This window comes from Atractosteus spatula, chromosome 26, assembly GCF_055471065.1.
Source record: "Atractosteus spatula isolate fAtrSpa1 chromosome 26, fAtrSpa1.hap1, whole genome shotgun sequence".
Classification (NCBI taxonomy): Eukaryota; Metazoa; Chordata; class Actinopteri; order Semionotiformes; family Lepisosteidae; genus Atractosteus; species Atractosteus spatula.
The window spans coordinates 8,761,252-8,786,666 of NC_142731.1; the positions used below are offsets into that span (position 1 = coordinate 8,761,252).

Below are 25,415 nucleotides of genomic sequence, written 5' to 3' on the forward strand. Positions count from 1 at the left end.
GTCAGGTTTTGAAGTGTCTTGAGGTTAGCATGCAACTTGTAGAACGTTCAAACAATACTCAGTAGCTTTATTTGAACATAAATGGATCTCATTTCCCAGACATATCTGAGCTATTCTGACATTTTTAATGCTATTGATATGCTGTTGGTTTAAAAACATGCTGTCCCTGTTTTTTATGCATTCTTAAATTTAAGTTCATATTTGTGAAAAGATTTAGTGTTTCATGTTTTATGTAAAATAATTACAAAAGAACTGAAGGAACTGCCAGCATAAATTAATCAAGACTTTATTTTGTTACATGGAGTTTATTAAAAGTGTTTCTACATTTTATTTATAGCATCAGCTAGATACATTTGTGATAACTACAGTGAATGGAACAGTGCAATTAAATGGATATAAACTCCACTGAATCATTTTAGAACTGAACTGCTTGTTTAGACATCATTTGGGTACAGAGTACAGAGGAGATGTATCGAGTGGATGGTTGATTTGTGAGCAGTGCCACAGCTGGAAATGAAAACTTGTAAATTGAGTGTTAACTCCAAATATAAAATGTGGAGTTGGTGGGTCAGTTTTTGTTGCTTCCTACTGTATTTATCTCAAAATTAGAATCAAAATGAAGAAAAGGTGTTAAAACTTACCAGCTGTGAAGATTTTACTTACATCTAGTGGCAGCTTCTTTAAAATAAGTGCACCTGTGTTTCGCTAAGTCCAAACCAAAGTGAATTAATCTATGCCACATTCTACACCAGCCTCGCCCTGGATGGCCATTGGAAATGTGATCACATTGTGAAAACATACTGCAAAAGCGTGCATGAACTTAATATGGCTACATGGATAGTATTACTGCAGTATTGTCTCGACATGTGGAAAAGCAGATTTATTTTATTGAAGGTCAAAGAGGGAGAGATGACTTATTAGCACACATCGTGTTGTCAAAAAGCAGAAGAGTCACCATTTGTCTTAAGGTGATGAAGGCGTGGCATTCGCGATTTTTAATCGGCACATTCACGCTGCAAGTCGACCAGCGTGTACATTCCGCTAATGATCTGACTGGCTTTGGCCATGGGTTTTTAAGATGTCTGCAGGTAGAATGTCTTATAAGAGCAGATCCACGGGTCCTAAAGTGAACAGAAGGAATGGGAGAGTTGCAGAAGGCAAAGGTGTGGTGCTGTATCTATTTGCGTCTTCTTTCAGAAAGCTGAGGTCTGTCCTGTTCCTCTTGCAGTTCTACAGAAAAAAAAAAGTTTAAAAAAAACAATTTTCACAAATGCAGGTGTTTTCTAGTACTAGTTTTCTAGTGAGTTCAAAAAGTAGAAAATGCTCTTAGAAAGTTTTCTACGGAGCCCGGGAGGGGCCATCAGTAGGGGGGAAAAAAAGTTACATCGAGGGAACGATTTATCATTCGTGCGCACGAAATGACTCAGTCGGTCCCTCGTTTTCTTTAATTCGTGCGCACGAAATAACATTTTCTAAGTCTTCCCTTCGTTTCCTTTGTGTCGCGGAAGTCGTGCGCACATAGAAGGCTTCTAAAACGCCAGCATTATCCCCGGCTCCTGACGGCAACGCTATCAAACACTAGTTAACACGTTACAGCGTCTTTATACTAGGACAATAAAGCCTAGCTGTCTGACACTACTGCAGATTAGGGTAATGGTAGAGATGAACTGATTAAGTTTGATTTTGCTTTGGGGATGAGCTATGAGGGCATTGTGGCTACTCTTGAACTACAGGGCATCACTGTCGGCAAGCGGCAACTCAAGACGATTCTCAGACTTAATGGGCTCTACCGACGGCGATATGCAGACATCGAAGAAGTGATTGGCTTTATTGTTGACCAACTGCGAAAGAAAGTGTTAGAAAACATTATTTCGTGCGCACGACTTCAAGAAAACGAGGGAACGGTGTAGTTATTTCGTGCGCACGAATTGTAAATCGTTCCCTCGATATAACTTTTTTCCGCCTCTCCCGGTCCGTACTTTTTTTTCCTCTCTCAACAGATTTGTGTGTGCACGCATCAGTGAAAAATTAAGCCTATTTGAATACATTTCAGGTGTTCAGAAACTACACGCGAATATGAACTACACAAACAGCATGCGACGTGAAGGCATTATAACTGTAAGAAACACACAAAACAATCAAACGGAAGCATTGATGGATTAATACACTACCTCCACTGGAGGACCTCCTCCCCATGAGACCTATAAACATCTCCCCTCTGTGTCCTGTCGGGCATAAATGAAAACACACATGAGATTAAAGCTCCACTACGTCCCAGACCTACCGATGCATTAACCGTATTAGTTGCATCGTCAACCGGCTTGAACGTGCTGACGACGGTTTGTATCCGCACCAGTCAGGCTCTAAAGGTGTCGGATCAATCAGTTTGACGGGCAGTGTGGATCCTCCAATATCCCACAGTGCTCGGCTATACTCGGTCAATGTTCATTACGAACATTTCACGTATGAACCTTTTTGTAAAGCTAGTCTTTATCTTAATGTGTCTTTAAAGGTCGAAACCCTAAGTCTTGATTTTAAGTAGAGCTGTGCGTTCTCCTGCCATATGGCCTTAAAGACGTGGATATAAAAGTGTGAAGTTATTCCCGATTGCTTTACTAAACCGAACTGTTTTTATTACTATATATTTTTATTGGTAATTCTCAGACCCGACTAAAGAAAAAAAACGATACTGCAGTGTGAACGCACCGAGATGGCCTTGATTGAAATCTTTATTATGTTCTCAAGACTAATTAAAAACGTTTTTGATGACGGTGATCAAAATCGGGACATGTAGTGTAGACAGGGCTTAAATTATACATCAAACAAACTCACCAGAAAAAGATAAACGTTTTGGTACACTGGGTGGCAATATTTGCTTGTTTTTGTTCACGTTGTATATAATCCTTATGAACACTACTCATTAATCAAAGACATAAGCTATTTTTCTCGTGTATTGTAAACTTCACAATCATTGTAAAATCTGCTTCAGTTATATTTACAATGAAACCAAGAACATTAAGAAAACGGAAACAGATTCCACACATCTGCTGATGTGTACCTACTGTCCTGAGAAAATGTCACAGAATTAGGTGGTATTTTGGGCTAAACAAGGAAGTAAATCCGTTGTGAAAGCTCATAACTCACTCTACTGCTAGAAAAACGTTTAACGTCCGTTAACGGTCTGTTAGAGGATTGACGATTACAGCACCACCTCTGGCGCAAAGACGAAAATCAGACCAAACCTACATTTACAAACCACTTTAATTACATCCTTCTAAATACGTATATGCGTCTAAGTCACAGAAGTTATATTCACTCCTGAAAAGAGACACAATTGATCTATTTTTTATCCTATTGTGTCCGGATGCGGTATTTAACTGAGTTGCGGCGAACTCCCCTGGAGGGTTGTCATAGTTACACGAAACGGAAGTCGGACCGGAAGTGCACTTTGAGGCGATTACCCTAAAAAACGATTTTGTTGAAGTTTTTTCTGAGACTTACTTTTTCGGCCCAGTGGAACCGGTTGCTGAACCCCTGAAAGAGAGAAAGATAATGAGGGGACACACGTACAGTTACCTGGGCGTTCATTTTCTATAGAAAAAGTAATTCGGAAACTTTTTATCCCAGCGGCGGCTGTAAGTAGCAGGCACGGATAGCGGCAAAATACCGGGTATCAACAATATACTGAAATAACACTGGACGCCTTTGTAAGAGAAAACTACTGCTTTTCAGACTCTAAATGAGGTAAGACTGTCGCAATGTTTTTTTACTGACGAGCACCAGTTTAATACGTGTGTGACCACTATGTGGTTAAATATCTTATAGCGTTGGGAAGTCGCAAAGTTAGACATATCCAACAGATAAGCCCCAAATAAGAGGAAAACAGCTGTCCTTGGCTGTTAACTTTGACTTTCTGTACTAGATATATATCTTCACCTACCGCAGCGTCCTTAGCGTTGTGTAGCTGCAAGAACTAATGTATGTTTCCCATAATTCACAGAGCGCTGCTTGCTCTTGATGCTATGGGAAGGCGTTCCTATTCATATATACAGTATATATACACATGATAGGTTTCTAGATATGAAACTTACCTAGTGGGTGGGGACAGGAAATGAAGACTTATCTGCCGGGATTGTTGAAGGAATTCTAAATATTTTTTAGAATGTATTGATTTTAGGTATGGTGGTTCTTGTCGATGTCAATGGTGGGGTAATGGGTTGGTTGTTAATTTATGTTTCGCGAGGTACATTAGTCAATTCTCGGAGCAGAAGGAAATCTTTTCTGGCGATTTGTCCCAGAATGTCTTTGTTAAATTACAAGCTGGCATTTTGTTGTGACAGTGTTTTGTGCAGTGTGTTTCTCTGCTCTCGGATCTGCGTATTGCCGTGGGAAGGGAGTTTCAGTCATTTTAACTTAATGTTGTTTTGTTTTTTTTGCTTTTTGACAATTTTGTTATAATAAAAAAAAAACATCATACACTGAATTGACTTCATTGAATTGACATCATCATGTCCGATGTAGAAGAAAGTTAGTGCAGGCTAGTCTGAAGCATGTTGTCACTGTTCAGCGGTGTGTTATTACTCTGCTTCACTAAAGACAAACCCACAGAGGGTCTGGAAAATGGTATTCTGTTACAAAGTACTGTACCTGACAGCTAATCTTACCTTTCATTTAGTTCAACCCCGAATTCTGTTGTTATCCCTGCTTTGTGAAGTGTTAAAAGACTCTGAGCCATTGATGTATTAATCGGTGTAGTATTTTTTAGCACACTAAAGAGTAAGGTCCACTTTTCTCCAACGTTGTTGTGATGTGTCACAGAGACGTGGAAATATATTTCCCTGGGATATTACTGAGACAAAAAAAAATTGCTTCATTTATCAAAACTGGGGTCCTATCAGACCTGTGCGTTTCAGAACATAAGAAACAGAGATCATTCGACCCATCTGTCTCATTCCTAATTAGATGGGGTAGGAAACAGAACTTAATAAAGCAGAAAAAAATACTTGACAGATTAAAACTCAATGAGTATGTGGATCCTACTGCAGGTATTTCTTTACTTGTTTTGTTAACTTGCATGAGACAATATTCTATCGAGTTATATCAGGATGCTGCTGATAAACCAAACAGCTGCTGGTGTTTGTCATTTGTATTTTGGCGATGTTGGTGATGCTCAGTGATGTTCATTTTATTCTATTCCCATGTGTTAAGAATGATCAATTTAGACATGGCGATCTGAAGTGAGCACAATGATCTGTGCAGTACAGTTCCCTTATAACTGACAAGTCATTTTTCTAGACATGAATATTACTTTTTTGCATTTAAATACAAAAAAGAAACAAGATTAAAGAAAAGCAATATTAAGTTTAATATTCTCCAGATTAATCTATCCGGATATGGATGCCGTAATAAGATTAGTCTAATTACACGATTATGCTCTTGGCAACCTATTCATCAAGTAAAGATGAAGAAAAAAACCGAGCTAAATAATACCCAGCGTGATGTCATGTCCATGGACTAATCCATGTTTTATTTTATTTTAAAAGACAATTTTCAAGATTCCACAATAGTACTGTAGATTGAAGGATTTATTAGCACACACATGACATTCCCAACTGCTGGCAGGTTGCAGTTCATTTCTCAAGCAACTGACCATTAGCAGTCTTTCTGCTGTCACAATCCCTTCACAGAGAGATCTTACTAATTACTCTAACACAGTGAACAACGTATTACATGGTAAACTATATGTAACTGCACAATAATACCCTAAAGCCCACTTCAGTCTACGTCAGATCCAACAATTTACACTCTACTGGTTAAAACATGTTTGGTTGATTGTTATCAAGAGGTAACCAAGGAGTGCGGAACACAGTTTCATTAGAACTCCGAAACAGGATCAATCGGATTCTCTGTACAGGAAATCGGTCTGTGGGAACATGATATCGGCGATATTTGCAGGACGTTTCCAAAGTGCTGGCGGGAAACCAAAATTGCTACTAGTGCTAGCGACTTTGGTGGGGTGCTAGCTCAGATCAAAATTGGTACACGGATGATCTGTGAAGCAGTGTCACTGTTATAGCGACTCTGATTCGAATGCATTGATTTTGAAGGCGACTATATACAGTACGACTACAAGCCCACTAATCTGTTGTACCCCAGCTCCTCCTCGCCTACCGCCTTGCGCAGGGTTTTCCCGTATCATGCAAGATCAGAATAAAAATCCGGTTCTTACCTGAGCGTCTCCCCATGAGTCCGTAGAACTGGTGCGATTTGGATCTCTTTATGATCTCCGCTACCCGGTTCGCCAGACTGTTCTCCGAAGGTTCGTCCTGCAAAGACAAGCGAAGTTCTGTTGATCGGTGAAATGTGGGAAAAGATGGTGTTTCTGTGTTGAACGGTCCGCTCTTATACTCCAATACGCGATCGGCCTTTTCCTTTTAGTTGTTACTTTTTACCCAATTAGCAAATATCATTCCTACAATATTTTTTGTATGACATCGTGTTTTTAATCCTTTAAGTCTTTTTTTAAATTGTTCTGTTTTAATTTCACAGCAAAAACGCGATATTTGTCTCCGTCAATACAGAAACAATAAAAAAGTGACAATAATTCAGGTATCTTAATGCGTGTAATCAGGTTCTGCAAATATAAATGCTGTTTGATCAAAAATGGAGAGTACCAGGAAGTACTGGATACCTGGCAGGCGTAATTAAGTAGATACATTTTATTTCAGGTGGGTAGCTGCGTTTGCATGCGAAGGCTGCAAAGGGACTGTAATAGGTGCATTCTAGGCTGAAAGGTGAAGAAGGAAAACGCAAGGTTGTGGTCGTGGAGCCTTCTGCAGGTGTTTTGCTTGCACTGGTCTTTGAACACTTGATTAGCGGCGGAGAGAAACCGCAGGGGGCTGAGCAGGCGCTGTCCGCGGTGCTGAAAAGTTGTTAAACTCTCCGCCAGTGCTGCCCGGAACAGTGTCCTTTCAGCAAACGTGTCGGCTGCTGTATCATCTGTGTTTCGGCATCGCTTACCGCTTGAGCATCGGGATTTAAACGGTAATGTTTCGATTTCATCTGCACCTATTACAGCGTATTCAAATAAAAGCCATTGGAGAACTCATCTGTCAGACCCTAATACCGCAGATACTGGGGAGACCCGCAAGGAGTTAACACTCCTATCTCGAAGCAGGCGTGTTCGAAATATATCCGGCATAACAAGCAAATAATGGACATTCTTAAAAGAAACTGTGAATACGTCTGCACGTTTTTAACTGCGTTTTGCGCGCTTGGTTAAGCCAACGAAACACGCAGTGGGCGAAGCGTTGAGCTTGAGTTAAAGTGGTCAAAATTCAGTCTGTTGGCCCCGGTCCGTTCACGCCTTTCTCCTCCAGTCTCGATCTACCGCGGGAAGGCGGTTTTCATGTCTAAGCGGACAGTAGCAGCTCTGAATGGATCGGCGGTGTTAGTTCTGCCCGGAGAAGAGTCTTACCTGCCAGCTCTCTGAGGACCAGAGCTCCCGGTGGTTCTCGCTGGGAGCCGCCGAGTCTTGATCGCAGTACACGTGCGCCACCAGGACCACCGCCAAGACAAGAAGTTTTAAACTGTCCATGTCTCGTCGGGAAGAAGGGGGCAGCTTCAGCAAAAATAATTGTAACGATTAATTAAAAAAAAAAAACAGAATTAAAAAGTGGGAAATCGGGTTCACAAATAGATCTAGTTTTGGTGCAAAATAAAAAAAAAAAGTCGTCTGTAGGTTCTCAATGTTCTTAAAACCCTAGGCAGTCACCTAGCTCTGTTCTGATCGTCCACTGGATCCGACTCTATTTATACTCAAGGATGCGAAAGAAGCTGTCCGATGAGCTCCTCCCTTTACACGGCAGAACGCCCCCCCCCCCCCCACCACCAGGGAGTGAATCACCGCGCGGCGTGAGAAGCTGGAGGACAACAGCGGGCCGGAAGCGCCACCTGATCGTTTTCCCAGAGCCTGTTCTGCTGGCCGGCGCGCCTTCCCTCCCATTGTCCAGCCGGGAAAGATGGGACTGGCGTGTCCTGTCGCCCACAAGTGAAAATTAATGGGGATTCGAATGCGTTAAGCTTTTCAAGGGTACTCTTTCAAAGGTCATTTTGGAAAGCAGGTGGTTGCATTTAGTTTATTACTATTACTTATTAAAATATTTCAGACTGCTGCCCATTGTTACCGTAGCCAACTCTTGATTTTTTTAAATAATAACACGATTCTTGTGAAATTATTGAACCCTTACACTGTATGTTCGCAGATACTGTTCTCCTCACAAGGTTTCACATGCTCTCATTTCCGTCTTCACAGTTTAGCTTATTAAACCTTTAATTTTGTGAAGTTATTAATATCTCTATTTCACAAGTGCAGAATTAGATCTCAGGACACCTCCATCAAATTATTTAGTGATGTAGGAACTGAAAATTACGAAGAGTTAAAGGCTTCTACAATGTCTGCAGTCCCTATTGTAATTCGTTTCACATGTGTATTATTACCGAATGATGGAAGGTACAGCATTATCGTGATGGATGGTTTTTTATTAAAGAGGAACCCCATTTAGACCTTTGCTGCAATAAACCTGTGATCTGTCCTTGGAGATACTGGTGTTATTGGCTGCAATCACCTCTCCCTACCACTAGCCCGACTCTCTTTCCGGCTGGCCTCTTGCAGGGCTGTTACTTTCCTAACCTAGGCCTTAACAGACAGGAGTGAAATACAGGTTCCAGATCTATCACTACTGACGCTTTAATTTAGTTATTCTTTTCCTTTTTCTCTATCAACAAACTCCAAGCAGATCGATGAAGAGCTGAGCACTGAGATACCAGCAGATGCACACATTGCTCTCGTGTGAGAGGCAGGGGAAGAGCAGTGGAGATTTCCTGCTCTTTGGTCTTCACCCTGCATGACTGAATGGGGATCCATCCGAGTGCGTGAGCTTCCTGAACCTGGTCCAAAACTGCCTTGCTCTCTGTGCTGCAGTCAAACAAAAAGCTGTTGTGTAAGATGTACATATCTCTACAGGATCACCCCTGTACTTCAATGGGTAGAGGGGGACACAAGACACTAGAGATGTCTTTGCTCTTTCACTAGAGGTGAGGTGAAGACCTTATCAACACCAAAAACAAAAGAACTTAAAGCTCCAGCTTTAATCATGCAGCTCATTGAGAAACCCAGCCTTCTCAGTTTGTGCTTCATTAGTGTGAGTAACGTAATAAATTCAAAAGGAAAGTTTCATTCCTTCTTCTTTTCAGTAGAGATACTGTAGTGTGTGGCGCTATTGTGAGACATCTGTGTTCGTGCAGTTTAGCTCAGAGGTGGATAACGAATGGGGCTTGGCTTAAGGCAGTGGTGTAACAGATGGATTTTTAGGAGCAGTTGGCAGAACCTGTTCAAACATATCCGTTTTTTTGCTTTTTAAAGGAGAATTGGCAGAAGTGTCATAGAAACTGACTTTAAAATTGATTTTAAAAGGTTTCTGACACAGGGGAGCCCCTGCTGTTAGGGGAATATGAGAGGATGAAGGGCACGTATTTAGTGAGTCATGCAGTAACCTTCACAGATGACACCAGATAAGGTGCAGTTGTAGTCCTATTGTTCAACTTTATCTCAATAAATTGTACAGCATTCCGTCTTGTGAATGCCAGTATATTTGTTTCAAACATTGAAAGGGACTCAGGATCATGTCTGGGGTTAAAAACCAGACTTCATGGCCACCTATTCTTCATTAGAAACCTAGAGCCTGTCCTTGAAGCATAGGTCTTAAGGCAGGATTATACCCTGGGCAGGAAGCTAGTGCATCACAAGGCACACACACAATTTAGAGACCTTAGTTAAACTATCCAGCATGTATTTTGACATTGGGACTAAACTGGAGTACCCAGAAAAAACCCTTGTGAACATCTGGACTCCACACAGAAAGCACCCCAGTCCTGAATCAACAACCGGACCGGGGAGCTGTGAGGCAGCAGTGCTAGCTGCCAGTCCCTGTGTACCATCCCACTAGGCTTCTAGTTTCCCACTTAACATAAGGATCTCATTTAGCTATGGTAACATAGGGAGAGTGGTGTCATTGATGGAGAGATTAAATTAGACTGGCCTTCCGGATGTTTCAATCTCTGCATCTATCATGAAGCCTATTTACAAGGGAATGGCTAGTGTCTCACTTGGGAGCAGTGCCAATTTCAGACTCAGGCTGGGGTTCTGTCAGCATCATGTTAGGAGACTACCTAAGCCAATCAGCCAATATTTTTTGTAAGACTCACCGCAGAGTTTCGCAGTACCTGTGTGTATGACTCCAGTGTTCTAGCCAAGTCCTAATATACTTAAAGTGCACTAATAACTTAATCACTCTGATTTCTATAATTGTTTTCAGGTCTTCTCATGCTAGGGTGTTTCAGTCTACTTTCAATTAAGAATCCAATCTACTTAACCTTCACTTTTATAAGGGACCTAAAATTTACAGCACTGTGGAACCTCAAAACATTACAAATAGCTCTAATTCGCCACTGTTACATACTGTTAGTTGAGATAAGCAACAGAGAACTCAGGTGTCATGAGAATGAACTGGCCCCAGGATCCTTAAGACCAAGAAGGAGAAGACCTCTGTTAATGTCAGTGTCACTATCTACCAAGTTTTCCTTCCAACGTCTCTCTTAACAGCAAGATTTTAACAGGAGTTTTGGGGTAAAACCTTTCTTATGTTATGTAGCTTCTTTGCATTTAGGTTTTTCCTAATGGGGTCCTGACCTGCACAGTGCTATGTGCTTTAGGAGTCCTCTATGATTTCTTTTATGCAGGAAGTATCTGTCTTGATCAGATAACCAATGATAAGACAATAAGTATAAGAAGAGTGTAGTGTGATGATCTACTGTGATGCTTAAGTATTGTTGTCTAATGCAGCACCTATAAAACCTATAAAAGTTTTGAAACCAGACCTGTAACTAACTGTCATGTAGTGTATATATTTGTTATCTGTACTGGAGCATTTATTTTTCACTGGACTGTTTGTTTTTGTTGCTCAGCCTAGTTGAGGGTGATGTGCCTGCACTAAGAGGGATGATCTGGAAGATCATACAGGGCACTTTTCGATATGTTATTTATGAACTCATTAAGCCATCGTTCGGGTCAGACACAAGACACGTGTTTTCTCAATCAGAATTTATGAAAAGTTGATTTATTCATTGTGATATTAATGGGCTGGCCACATCCAGCTAATGGGCTGTACAGCAGCACAGTGCTAATATGATGTCAGCGAAACATAAATCACCCCGTCATATTGTAAGTGTAATAGATGCAAGACAAAGCTACATATCTTCTGCTGTAAGGCTCCTGTGTGACTGGTCCAGGTGTCTTTATGAGTCTCTGTGTTTTTGTAATGGTCCAGACCTCAATGGAAATGATTAATTTATGACTTTTTTCTAATTGCTTTTAGGTCTTCTGCTTTCCCTATTGCAGAGTCAAAGGGAGTTGTGTAGCTATTTATTTGTTAACCACCACCAGTGTGCAGCCCCACCTTGATGATTTATCAGCTGTTGACTTTCCTCACTTTCTCACACCCGAAGAAGGCTCCACAGCCGAAATGTGTTTCTTTTCAACATGGAATAAACCGTTACATGTCCCTTTGCAGATTCATTTTGATTTCTTTCTGCGTAAATAGTCATTTTCTCAGGCAGTGACTGAAAGAGCTGTCGCCTTTCCATAATATGACACAAAGTGAGGTCAGTCACTCTGTGGCAGTGTTTCAGCTGAAGGGTGATGCTAACAGTGGGAAATGATGGATGGAAAAGTACAGGACACAACAATGATAAAAGTGCACAAATACTGTATAAACATTACAAACAAAGCAAGCGCTGCCTGTAATCGAGTAAAGCTCAGAGGTGCACTTGGAAGTTATTGAATTATGACAAGGTTCTGCACTCCTTTCAATATTACGTTGCTGAACAAAATAATCTGATTGATTTATTACAGGTAATGGGGCATTAATGAGGCATGTGGTGTCTAATGAAAGTAATTATCGCCAGGTTTATTGAAGTAAACCAAGTAACAGCAGAAGTCTGGCTCTGTGCATCACGCAATAATTACTCAATGAATGAGCAATAAAATACTTTTTGTGGTCATTGTATAAATGCTTCGATGCAAGCCTGTTAGCTGTATATTCATGGTTTTGACCAAAGTTAATGTAAGAGTTTCATTCCTCAGTTCCTGGAGGAGTCTGTGTTGTTTTTACTGTATGTCCAGATATGGTATGGTATTGCCTTTTCTGTGGCTAACTGCTACCGAAAGGATAAACTTGACCCTTCAGCAGGGAAATGTCTAATTTATGGAAGTTTTAGGATCTGACTTTAGGAATTTGCAGGAGATAACAATGCTGCTGATATAGGAAAGAGGTCCTAATATTCCACTTGGGCATCAGTTTTCATAACATTTACTTTGTGCCAGATTCTTAGTGCTCTTTTCTGCCCTTGATTGTTGCTTAATTTGTAATGAATGTAATGTAAGGTCTGTTTTATGTGTGTGAGCGCCGCACCGCACCGCACCAAGCATGTATTTCACTAGTGAGGCAGGGAAAAGTCACACAGCACTACAGCACTAGCTCAAAATGAAAACTTGCACACGAATAAAGCTGCATAAGTATATGTTATGCCTGAGTAACCTATTGGTAAGCTTCAGAAAAGCCTTTTTGAAGAAGTTTAAAATGTGAGCTACTACAAAACTCTCATTTTAAACAAGGTCTGCTTAGTTCTCTCTTCAGTAGCCATTTATCTCTTCAGAGGTGGACAGGATGAGTGAGGGGCTTCCCAAGACTGTAATTAGTTGTGGGTAAGTGCAATTAAACTGACATGTTGCGACAGGAATTGAGGGGCGTCCTTGACTTCGTGTACCAGGATAATTGCTCTGACTGGTTCACCCCAGTGGCACCCTGTTGCTTCTTTCTGTCTCACTCGCTTTGCACAACAATTACTGCGATGCTAAACGTGACTGCTGCCATTGCTGTTAATGCCACAGGTTCATTAGCTGTCTTTCCTTCTCATTGTTCCTCCTAGGGCTAAAACAAAAATGATTCATTTGTGTCAGTTGTGGAGTATCTCAATGCATTTGTCTGGCACAAGCCCAGGTAGAAAATTTTATCTGGGATTCTGTGATCCTGGGCCTTCAAAAGAGAGGAGTTTGAATGAGTGTTTGGAAGACCTATTTAATATACAGTACACACCTGTCCTGGGGGCTGTCACTTGTGAGTGGTAGTCTTGCAAAGAGCAACACACATTAGTTTCAATATAAAAATGAAAATGGCATTGATGTATCACTGCTTTAACCAGGACCCAACCCCTGCCTCTCTTTCCCATCGATTTTTGAAACATGACGCAAGGAGCTTTTATTTTATTTGCGCTAAGTAAAACCCCTTTAAGTGGTCTGTTCTTTTGAATATTTTACATTGACTGATTTTTCAAAGATCAGTAACATCATTTGGGTACCATGTAACTCTATTATCAAGACTAAAAAGGTCTTATCTGTTACTTCAGGCTATCAGTGTAAGACATTCCCTTTAGCCGCAGAATGTATCCCGTTGCCATTTTTCTTGGTTTCTATAACATAGTGACTAAAAATCAGTATCAGTATTCCGAATGGAGCCTTACTAGTGTGTTATACAATTTTAACATAATGTCTCTTTGATTTAAGTCCTACGCTTTTAGCTACATATCCTGTAATTTTGTTTGCTTCCTTTTCATAAGACAAACGTACATATAATATGTTAGCAGACCAATTTGTGAGTGCTTTCCAGCAATTACACAAAAAAAGCTCTATCCAATTGCTTGATCTGTAATTAACTTAATCAGACGGCAGTGTGTTTTAAAACATTGTTTTTTCAAGCAAACATGTTAATTAAGTAACTCGCAAAATTGTAACACTGCCTGTAACTCAAAGTATCAGTGCATCTGGTCTTAGATCTTCTCAGCAGAATCCACATCTTCAGTGCTTTGTCCTGAAGGACTGCAGTCAGTTTGTGGTGATGGAGAGAAACTGCACTTTAAAAGCAGGAACTGCTCATTAATGTGGTAATATGCTTTATTGAAAGCTAATTGGTGTTGAGATGCATTAAAGCTGCAGATGTGTTTTCTCTGTGGTGAAGTCAAGCCTCCTAAGTGTTTTTACTCCACAGTTATTAATATTCCCCCCCCCACCGCTGTCAATGTTAGTGGATGAAGGTGCAGGGATGGGTTTACAAAATGTTTTATTTTATCAGGATAATAATTTGGGGTGTTGTAAAGATTCCTTAGACTTAATAAATGTGCGCTAATGGGTTTGGTATCTACAACAAATTTTGGAAACCAAAACTTAATGAATTGTTTTGTTGGATTTACAGATTCATTTCTGTACAGAGTGGCATACATGTTCTTATCTTAAATATTCTGTCCATTCAGCATATTCTGTTCTCTGCGGTGTCAAATATAATGTCACCAAATGACAACACAGAGAAAAATGTTCATGTTTAAGAGCAAGGTCCAGATTGTCAAAGTATATGATCAGTATGTAAGATGTGGTCTTGCTATACACAATTTACAATTGTAAATGAACACCTGAAACACTGGGACTTCACACTCTTTGATGAACTGTGATGAATTTAAGGCAATTTTAATTTTTGTAATTAAAGCTGCCTTTTAATTCGACCAGTTTATTCCTAAAGTTAATTTCATGGCCATTCTGTGACGTCTCCTTAAGCGTTCCAAATCCTATTCCTTATCCTTTTCTGAATTGGTAAACAAAGCCTTAAAATTAATGCTGCTGATGTGTAACATCAATCAAGAAATCATAAGAACCTCCTCATTAAATAAAGGTTAAAAAGGCAAAGACCCGTCTTAAATGGAAAGACTGATGTTTATGCTTAATGAACAGATTTATTAATTTCAGAGTATGGCTTGTCATGAACAGATGCCTCTTTCCCAAAGAGATATGAGAATATGGAAAACATTTAGGATTAGTAGAATTCATTATATTTATATTATATATACAACATATATTATTTATATGTTGTCTTTTGTTCTGAAACTTTAGGCCCCTTGCATTGAGGGATTATTGATTACCATTAGCATGTTAAATACACACCCTACAATTTTTTTGTTCTTCTTATTACTCTTTAATAAAGATTGATGTTTGATTAGGTGCATTAGATAAACTACCTGCAAGTCTTTTGTCCATCTTATTACTCTTAAATGAAGATTGATGTTTGATTAGGTGCATGCAGACACCATCGTTAACCTTTTGCCTTGGGGAAAGATCGTTAATCTGGCATGTTGTCCAAATAATTGTTTGAATAGAAATAAAATACATCTGTTCCAATGTATGGGAGAGTGCTGCAGTGAGAACACACTTGGCAGAAAACTACTGTAGGTGCACTTGTCCTTTATCTTGGGATTTGCAAAAGAACAATTGTTAGTACAGGATTTAAAGTTTTTTAAAGTTTTTGTTTTCACTTCAGAGAAAGTGTTATATATTTTGATAGACATTCAGATGTATATATGAATCTAAGTTTGAAAAGACCTGAATCTTCCCTGCACACTAGATGTTACCATGTAATTAATTTACAGAGAAGAAAAGGATTGCCTATGGGATCAATTTTTTTGTGTTTTGCACGAAATTGTAATATTGCCAGTTGAAAAAATCTCACTCTTCCTTGTTCTGTTGAAATCATCTGTCATCTTTCAAGGGCTGCCAAGTCTTACTTTTGTATGTAAAAGGATAAAAAGGGTTAGGGCACGGCAATTAGCTTGCACTGCTATGGTAGCCTTTTGATGAAGCATATCAAAAGGGACAAAGGCACTGGCCTGGTCAGTCCTCGCGTGAGTTGTAATCCCAGACGATTTTATAAAAAAAACCCAAACTAACTACAGCCACAAGAGCCCCAGTATCCTGTGAACAGCCAAGAGGTTAGGCCGTCTCTTCCATCCCACACCAGTGCGTTAAAGATTCAAGCAAAATAGCTCCTTCACAATCTGAGATTAAGAAGCAGAGTTGAGAGGAGAAATCTCTCCAGGCACTTCACCTGGCATCCTCAGCTGTGAGAGATGCCAGCAGTGATTGAAGGATGATCCTTTTAAAGCTCGATTCCGGCTGCAAATGGTTTTATCGTCACTCTATTCCAGTGGCAGGAATGTCTGAAAGTAAGAAATCCTGTCGTGTGGGAGGGAGCCATACGAAGCAGTACTTGAGACCGTTGAGAACTGCAGTCCTCCGCTCTTGTGGATTTCACTCACATTGTTTTGTCAGTGATAGACCCCTGTGGTTAATTAATACCACAATCTAGAAAATTAAGTGAGAAGGTAATGAGAATTTCTGTAGGTAAAAGAAATGGTTAAATCCCTTGTTTTAAAAAAAAACAATTCTATTACTGAAATCAGCAGGACAAAATGAGCATGAAAATGGCAACATGTTCAAATTTCTCTAGGTCGTGTATCAAAGTTTCAACATATAATTGCTTCTGTCCCCTGCCTGCATGTGTGTTTGCATGTTAAACCCTGTTGTGGTGGTTTTCTAAGCTGTCACGCTTGAGAAAAAGGCACCACTTGAAATAAAAGGCTCTTCCGCCAACTGTAAGAGTACTTTTCTTGGTTCATTTCTTGTATTGATTTGAAACCACCTTTTTTTTTATTATTCTGAGCATCTGCTCTTTCAAATTGTCCCTCAGGTCACAAACAAATTACGATATCTGCTTCTTGTTAGAGTGGCAATAAGGCAAAGCTCTCCACACCACTGTTCTGTCTGAACCTTGGAGCAGGGCACCCGATTAATCATTTCTACAATCAATCGCTGTCTGAAATTATTGCAGCTAGGCTTGTTACTCTAATCGGCCTGCTTATATCCTTGCCCCTGTGGGTCTGAGGAAGCTGAACTATAACTCCACAGTTTGTAATTTTAATGGCACCCTGTGAGAAAGTCTTGATAGCAGGCTAACAGGAAGTTGCTAAGCATTCGTGGATGATTAATTATTTCTTCTTACATTCTATGGCAGCACAAGATGAGATGTCAGATTAAACATTGCGGAATAAAAAGTATGTGGTGAAATTATTAATATGAGACCGTGCACAAAATGACAAGGGGTCCCAAGGAGAGTTCTTTCTCTGTTGTAGAGTGAGCTTATTAGTACATCTTAAACTAATATGTCAGCATTATCATTTCAGAGTCCCAAGCTTTGTTAATTTCTTATATTCTGGAAGGTGTTCAGAAGACATGAGTATTTTGTAGGTTTAAAACCATCCATGAGTTGGAGAAGATATACCCACCTGTTCCGTCACCTGTGCTAAACAATACTTATGCTTTCTCCAAAGATTCATATCAAATGTGAAGGTTGATACAGTTACATTCACTCTGATCTTAGCCAGATGCTGTTACTCCTGTGGGAATGCTAGCTCAAACACTACTGCTTCATCTCGAGCATTTTCTGGGTCTCCCCTGTCTTCTACATCGTCTTCTGCGTTCCGACGCGGCCTGTTCCACCTCACTCTGGACTGATTTCTCCCTGCTTGGCTCCTGTTTCTTTGACCATGAAACCAGACTGCCTGCGAAACTTAGTTTCATTTTCTCCTGCCCCCCGTGCCCCCCTCCTGCAGACCTTGCTCTTGAATTTATTCTCCATCTCCTGTCTGCTGCTTCCATCAGGTCAGTGCAGGAATCTGACGCATAAGAAACAAGACTTATAGTTGTCCAATACTGAGACTGTCCACCTCATCTGCAGGTCCTTCTCTACCTTAAACTGGTTAGAACATATATTCCATCTCGCTGTTTGAGTTGGTCTCTTTTTTATTTTAGGGAGTGGGAATTTTAAAATCCAGAAAATAAAAAAAAATGTGATTGCTAATGACACAACATTTTTAAAACTTTATCTTTCTCAGCTGCATAGAGCTGCCTCTGTGAAGAGCTTTTGAAAGATGTCATGAGTGGAGGCCTGTCACAGTGGTGCTTGTGGATTCTGCTGTACAGATTGTCCCAAACATGGACTGGGGGGCTTGCAGTTTCCTTGTAAAATTGGAAGGGGGTTTGTGCTGTGCTGCTGAACCGTCTGGGGGAAAGCTACTGATTGTAAATGACGTTTGTGCTGATTGAAACACAGCGGATTGTGCTGTGGATCTCCGGCCCTCATTTTATCACAGAGAAAGGGATAATGGGAAGTGTCAGGGGGTCTGTCGTTGACAGAGAAAGATCCAGGAGTGATTGCCCTCGTCTCAGCCAGCCACGTCATCTCTAATTGGTTGCCCTTTGGGGGCTGATGGGGTGTCTGTAGCATAATCCTTCAGGGAATCTGGACAGTCCCTCTCACATCTCACTTCTTTTACATTGGTCTAAATCACTTGCGTGACGCAGGCACCCTGCATCTTTTTAAAAGGCCTTGCTTTGCAGAGATTGATAGGCAGCCGGGGATTGTTGTCGACTTTCTATTTGTCTTTAAAAAAGATGTTTTTAAAAAAGTTGAAGCTCTGAGGTCTTACTCGTGTAAGTTGTCCAAGTCCAGTTCTTCTGAGGTTTCATCTGTTTGGAGATCAGTTGCTCTTCCTTGGTAATAATCCGGGACAAGACAGCCGCCTTAACTCCTGTGTTGCCTTAACAGCCTACAACTGTGATGCAGCCCATCAGTAACATTGCCTTCTCTAAGCTTCTCTAAGCTGTGTGTTTTAATTATTAATTTGACCGACCATATTTACTTTTATTTTGTGTATTTGTTTTGATGAGGGTCATACTGGACTGGCTCATCGTATTTAGCCACAAATTGCATGAAGATGCTCATGAAAGACCCTTCTGTGGTAGTGTGGTGAACTGCAGTTTCTGATCAAATTTGGGTATTGATCTTTGACTTATTTTGCACTTTATATTCCTATAATTTTTTCACTCGTCTTAATGCTAAGTATGAACAGTATGATTCATACCTAACAAAGAAAGTCCAGATCTAGGTTCCGGTGTGACCCAGTACAAATCGTAGTACTGAAATGCTTAAACTTCCCCCTTGCAAGCTCTTATGGCACACTGCACAGTGGGGATTGGCTTTGTTTCTTGTTTCTTAAGAATGCTGGCAACATATTTTCTTCCCAGCAGTATGAGAGTGAAAAATTTTACATAGTTTTCATTTTGTAGCCTAATAACTATTTCTACATCTAAGAGTCACACATGTGTTTTGGTAATAATATCCACCTATTTTCTAATTGCTTTATCCAGAACAGGGTTGCAGGGAGCCAGTGTCTATCCCAGCAAGCAAGGGGCACAAGGCAGGATACACCCTGGACACGGTACTAGTCCATTGCAGGGTACAAGGAAATCCTAGATATTTTTAAGATGATTAAACTTTGTGCATCCTGCTATTTACCAATAATTCTGCATTAAAGAACAAAATTTTGGCTAGTAGCAACTACTGTAATTACATTTTTGTGTTTTCTGTATCCTGACTTCTGAAGAGCCCCAGCCAATCGAGAAGGATGTTTAATCTTGCCCAGAGCAGTGTGCATCTCGCTGTGCTCTGTTGTCATTTCAGGGAAGTGTTTTAGCTGTTGTCTTGAATGATGGTGTTAATAATTCATCTATACGGATGAAATGAGAGCAACATGTGTCTATCTGTCCCCTATCTGTGAGTTGTTAGGTGGGTTTAAACATGCATGAACATAAATGTTCTATTGATAACCTGCGAGAGGATGTGCAGCTCTCCTTTGTTTTCCTTGACTTTATTTTCTGAGCTGACAGTGAGGTGACGGTGTTATTTGCATCTTTGAGACTTTTTGCGTATAGACGGGTGACCTGCACGTGATTTAGATATGAATGCTCTCACAGGTTGTCTTGGTCGGCAGTGGTGTTTTTGGAAATCTCTTTTTAAAAAGGTCATTGTACCAAAGACCAATGGGAAAATCTGAGGGGCGCTTGTGTCATTTGCTGCTGTGTTCTTTCTTTTGCTCTGTACATTTGCTGTTTAACCTGAGTGATGACTTTTTAATCAGACTAACAAGGGATGCTCACTAGTTCCAGGTGGGGTTTTCCATCAGCAGAGGAAGTTCCAGTTAAGAGCAAATAATGTACAATCTATTGTACTAAATAATAAATACATTGCAGAAAAGTAAAATATTAATAATTTATTAATATATTATTAATAATAGAGTCCTGCATTTGGAGTAAGTTATGTTGTTTCATGGAGTCACAGGATATCCTGTCCTTAGCTGTTTGATGTCTTTATCAAACCCGTAATACAGAATTTTTGCTCTGAAGTTTGGTTTGGGCTGAAGTAAATGATTTGAGTTTCATAACTTTAGGATGTAAAGTTGCTGTAAGCAGTAAGATTCAATTCCTGGAACACCTAGTGCCTTCTGTATTTTTTGAATAATCTTGAATTATCAACTTGAATAATCAGTTACACAATTAATCTATATTTTAGGTATTGAGGGTGGTTCAGAATTGTCTTTTTCACTTTATTAATACTTCATTAAAGATACAGTTACCTATAAAACACCTATAAGTTATAGGTACTCTATAGTTACATTTAAACCAGTTTATTTAAAACTCAGGAACAAAACAAGAAGACCTCTGGACCTTCAAAGACAGGGGTCTGATACCCCTGCTCTAGCTAAATAGCACAGTTCTGTGCAGGTATATGGAATCAAGTACCTGTGGTATTAACTTTATACAGAAGCAGGCTCGCAGCATCAGGTATTTACTAGCCACCACAGGGTCGTGATCTGCATCGATGTATTGAAAGGAAAACAGCAGTGAATCATTCCAGTATCTTGGAGTGACATTTTATATGCTTCTCTCGCTGACAACACAAAAGAGCTTTTATATTGCATAACATTACATTGCATTTTGAGTTACAAAAATTACTTGAATCATATGATACAACGTATCCTGCTGGATTCAGAATGACATACGTCAGAAGAGCTAAAACAATATCTTGAGACAGTGGGAGATCACGATTCAATGCGTGAGGTATCTATCTATCAATAAAAACACGAAGAAATGGGAGTGCCTGGCTGGAGTTTTTAATCCCTTGCTTTTCAGTTTGGTGTTGAAAAGTACTGTTTCGTGCCAATAATAATGAAAATATATCGAATGAGAAAAAAACTAGAACTGAACAACCGAATGAATGCATCTGCAGCAAACACCCCATTAGCTTTCTGCCTTTTATTTTTAGCTGTTTTGGGGGGAGCTTTTAAGAAGGGCATAACAAGTATTTGTTGTTTTAAATATAACTAAAGTGAAATTGTGTAGCGTGCCCTCTTCTCCAACGCTTTGATCGTTCTCCATGCAGAACATCTGCTGAACAGTGCAGCCATTAGCGGGACACTTTGTGGTAGCTGTTGATTGCACATACTCCCATATGGTCCCTGTGTGCTCAATGGATAGCCGGAGTAAGTGCCCCTGTTAGGCAGTACAATAGAATTAGAAATGCTATATTTGCATGAGAAGCATTTTATGCAATGTGTTCCCGTGACAGTCCTCTTTCCAAGGTATGTCTAGTGGCATTGGCCTTTGTTAGGGCAACTTGTATTTGAATGCAGAGGCACTCGAGCCCTAATTGGGTTCTGGTACTTTCATTATCATGGACAGAGATATAGTGAAAAGGATGTTATTTGCATCTGTTTCTTTTCCAGTCTAAACAACATTATTGAATTAAAATTTTGTATCTATTGTGCTGTGGAATGTACAACGGCCAGTTTGCTGTATGCAACAAACACAAGAGTTTGATTTCCTCGATCACTGCTCGCCCCTCAGTCTCTATACGTAAAAATCTCATTTTAATGATTGCGCATATGTTTTTTTTTTTCAGATCTTGGAAATAAGTAAGAATTGAGTATGATTGTGTTTTTTTCCAGTGCATTAATGAGTATTCCGGACTTTGAAATGGTGTTTGGTTTCCAGAAGTCAACAGAGAGCAGAACTGCTGTTCATGGAAGTTCAAGCCGCATGGTGCCATTTTCCTTGAAGTGCTCAGAACAGAGTGTGAGGGTAGACTTGACACAGTGTTCCCAGAGGAAGAACTCTTTCTGCCCCCTCTGACAGGCTGGAGTGACAGGTGAAACTGAAAAGGCATTCTGAAGCAGACTTTTTCATGTACAGGTGGTGCCTTCAGACAGAAAACCAGGTGGAAATTACTTCCAATTGTCAGCAGTGCAAAGTAACAATTGCACAGGACACATTGTCAGAAAAGCTTAGATCTTACCACATTTTCTTTTCAGGGTACATGTGAATCTTACAGAAGAATTGAGCTGTACAGTTATTCTTATAATGATGAATAAAGATGTGTCACTCAAAATTCTATGGGCTCTCTCTACCCTAAATACAGCCCTGAAGGCTTATTAAGATTGCTTGACTCTCAGTGACCCCACATGCTTCAGAATCTGATTGCACTCTGTGTTAATATTGCCACTTTGGATGTCTTCTCCAGTGATAGCTAGGACATGGTTCTGTGGAATGTGGCTTGGGTTTCATGAATCTTGACTGTCCGAGTGGTGAATTGGAAAAACGCATTAAAGACCTTTGACTCGCTGCTGTGTTGTTAGTGAATCCTTTGAATTTGGCGCCCCTTTATGGATGTGAATTTCAGCCATATTTCACTCATACAGGCATTCCATTGTTTAGATTCATGGAGATGCAGGTAATTTCAAGAACAGCCTGTCCTGAAATTGTCCCCTGGAGAAGCTGTAATCTTTCCTTTCTCCAGTGCTGGGAAGGGGTGGGGTTGTAGCCTTTTACCTTTGAGAGATGTGTCAGTTGATAGCACATCAGCATAGAAAGCTGTTTTGTGTCTGTCTTTTCAGGCTCTAATCACATTGCAGGGAAAAGACAGTGACTGGTTTTGAAGTATTTTTTTGTGTTAGATTTTTGGCACTAATAAGTTATAAGTTTTTTTTTTAAAGTTCCCCTTTATCACAGACACTGAATGATTTGGCATAAGTGTGTCCAAAGGCAGATTTAAATTGATCTATTGTGAGCTGTACATTTAAAAAAAAAAATTACGGCACTTTCTTTTAAAGAAAACAATATTTCTCACTAAGAAAAACAATGCAGCTGTTTACCTCCCCGAGAGCGATATAAAACATGAGAAATGTTTACTCTGAGGAAGAGACTGTTGAATTGATTCACTTTCTGTGAACTGTGGCAGGAGGAACTGAAAGGAAGAGTGCAGAAATGCTGTTGAGCACACCTGTAAAGGCTCTACAGTGGGAAGTTTTTTCTTTTTTTCTTTGTTCTGCTTTTACCTTTTAGTGCCTGTCCCTAATGATGCTTCAGAATTATAATATACATCTAAAGTCTCTTCTTCATTTATCTTAAATGTGACTGCACCCAAAATCTTAGGGGAAATAAAATAAAACAGAACACTTAAGATAAAAGTGTGCATTGTACCTGGAGCAGTGTTCATTCAGCTCGTTTAATGTTTGTTTAATTTCTTGCTGGAAGACCTCATGCATTTAATTTTTTTTCTGTGTGTGCATGTTTGAGTGTGTGTCTGTGCTCCTTAATTTCATCACCTTTTTTACCCTGATGTATAAATGCAGAAATCATCGTTAAAGCAAAGACAACTAGAGTAACGCCTGGACCAATTTGTGTTTAATTGATTTTGTAATCATCTTAATTGTGCAATTTCTGTTTCATAGCCTCATACAGCTTTTGACATTGATTAAAAAGAATTAAGGTTCATCATTTGAGAGACAATAAATGGGTTTTGTTAATGTTGGTAGGATGTTGTGGGGAATGTATGCAGAGCAGAGAACGCAATGCAGACCATTTGCTGGTTTTCTGTGAACAGAGATACAAATTATTTTCTTAGGGTTACAGTTACAAATACCATATGTTATCATACAAATGTTCATTTTCACTTACAGTATGTAATGTAAAGAATGTGTTGAAATGAGTGTAGGAGTTTGTTTATTTCTCCTCTGTATATTACATTACTCTGTGCGTGGAAAATATAACCAAAGTTCTTTCTAGAGCCAATTCAAATAACTTTGTATGTTATGCAGGACGCCTGATACAGACACTCATAGACATGGCTGCTATTCATATCGTGTGCACATGGGGTGGAGCGGTGGCACTGTGGCTCAGGATCTGCGCCTGTGGCTGGAAGGTCTCTGGTTCAAATCCCACAGCCGGCAGAGGAATCCTACTCCGTTGGGCCCCTGAGCAAGGCCCCTTAACCCCAGCTGCTCCAGGGGCGCTGTACAATGGCTGACCCTGCGCTCTGACCCCCAGCTTCTCTCCCTGTCTGTGTGTCTCATGGAGAGCAAGCTGGGGTTTGTGAAAAGACAAATTCCTAATGCAAGAAATTGTACATGGCTAATAAAGTGATCTGATCTGACATACCTCCTGGCAGAGATTTCTTACACTATTCCACCAATTTAGTGCTCGTTTTAATCTGACAGTGCCCTTCTTATATAATGGTACCTCAGTAATAGCTGTGTTGGACTACCTGGAGTTTCAGACGCACAAAGTTCCCCTGCATGTTAACCAGTATTGAAGGTAAAAATATTAGATGTTAGCCTGCTGGCCTTGTGCCTGCCCTCAGCTTCACTCTCATGTCTACGTTCTTTTACAAGTTAAATGGCTGCCCTTGCAACTCTCCTCCACCAATTTGCTTTTCTTTTTTTTAAAGCTTGGAGTAGGCTCGACCTCATTTGTTTCTTGACTGTGCTGTCTCTGGAGATGGGGCCTGAGAGTTGTGTTTTTAATTTCCTCTTGGATTGAGTGCTTGAGCCACTGTAACATCTCAAGGCTTTGCTACTCAGAAGGACTGAATCAAGAGAAATGGCCGTCTTCCTTCGCTGGGCTCTGTTGCTTCCCATTGCTGGCTAGCATCTCCCTGACAATACTTCACATTGTATCACTCTGGCTGCAGGCCTCCCCTTTAATTTATTGTACTGTGTCGATAGGCCTGGAGGCTCCTTATTCTTAATAAGATGAGAACCAGGGATGAATACAGTTTCCCAGTGAACAGAAATGAAATTTCTGCCATCATTTCATCCCCTCCTTCAGGCTGTTCTCTTCTTTTCGTAATTTAAGATATTCTAACAGTCAGGAGGCAATACCATAAATAATGCTGGGGCATAGGAAGTAATTTGCAAGATAAAAACAAAACAGATGTCTGCGTGTGATTCACTACAAATATTGTGATTTCCTGCCTTGGCCACAGCATGCTGACAGAAATGTGAAAGGATGCACTTGGCTATAGTGTAGCAGAGTTAAGAGGGATGGAAAGTTGTCAGTCATAAATAATCCTTACACTTATGTAGTGCTTTTCTGGACACTCCACTCAAAGCACTTTACAGGTAATGGGGATCCTCTCCACCACCACCAGTGTGCAGCCCCACCTGGATGATGCAACAGTAGCCATAGTGCACCAGTACGCTCACCACACACCAGCTCTCAGTGGGGAAGAGAACAGAGTAATGAG

The 25,415-nt window shown here is 40.2% G+C and overlaps 1 protein-coding gene across 1 annotated transcript; it reads right to left on the reverse strand.

Annotated features, from left to right (window-relative positions):
- Positions 1 to 271: 271 nt before the first annotated feature.
- LOC148814789 (uncharacterized) lies at positions 272 to 7,597 on the reverse strand. The gene is made up of 5 exons (XM_088906350.1): positions 7,478 to 7,597; positions 6,230 to 6,326; positions 3,502 to 3,534; positions 2,172 to 2,225; positions 272 to 1,230 (listed from the first exon to the last, which is right to left on the reverse strand). Exons 1-5 carry the CDS (start codon positions 7,595 to 7,597, stop codon positions 1,178 to 1,180), a joined length of 357 nt encoding a protein of 118 aa, XP_088762476.1. The 3' UTR covers positions 272 to 1,177.
- Positions 7,598 to 25,415: the final 17,818 nt, after the last annotated feature.

Coding starts and splice junctions, on each gene's coding strand:
- LOC148814789 (XM_088906350.1), bottom strand. CDS start 7,597: ATGGACAGTTTAAAACTTCTTGTCTTGGCGGTGGTCCTGGTGGCGCAC. Junction 6,327..7,477: donor GGTCCTCAGAGAGCTGGCAG/GTAAGACTCTTC, acceptor TTGTCTTTGCAG/GACGAACCTTCGGAGAACAG. Junction 2,226..3,501: donor GGTTCCACTGGGCCGAAAAA/GTAAGTCTCAGA, acceptor TATGCCCGACAG/GACACAGAGGGGAGATGTTT.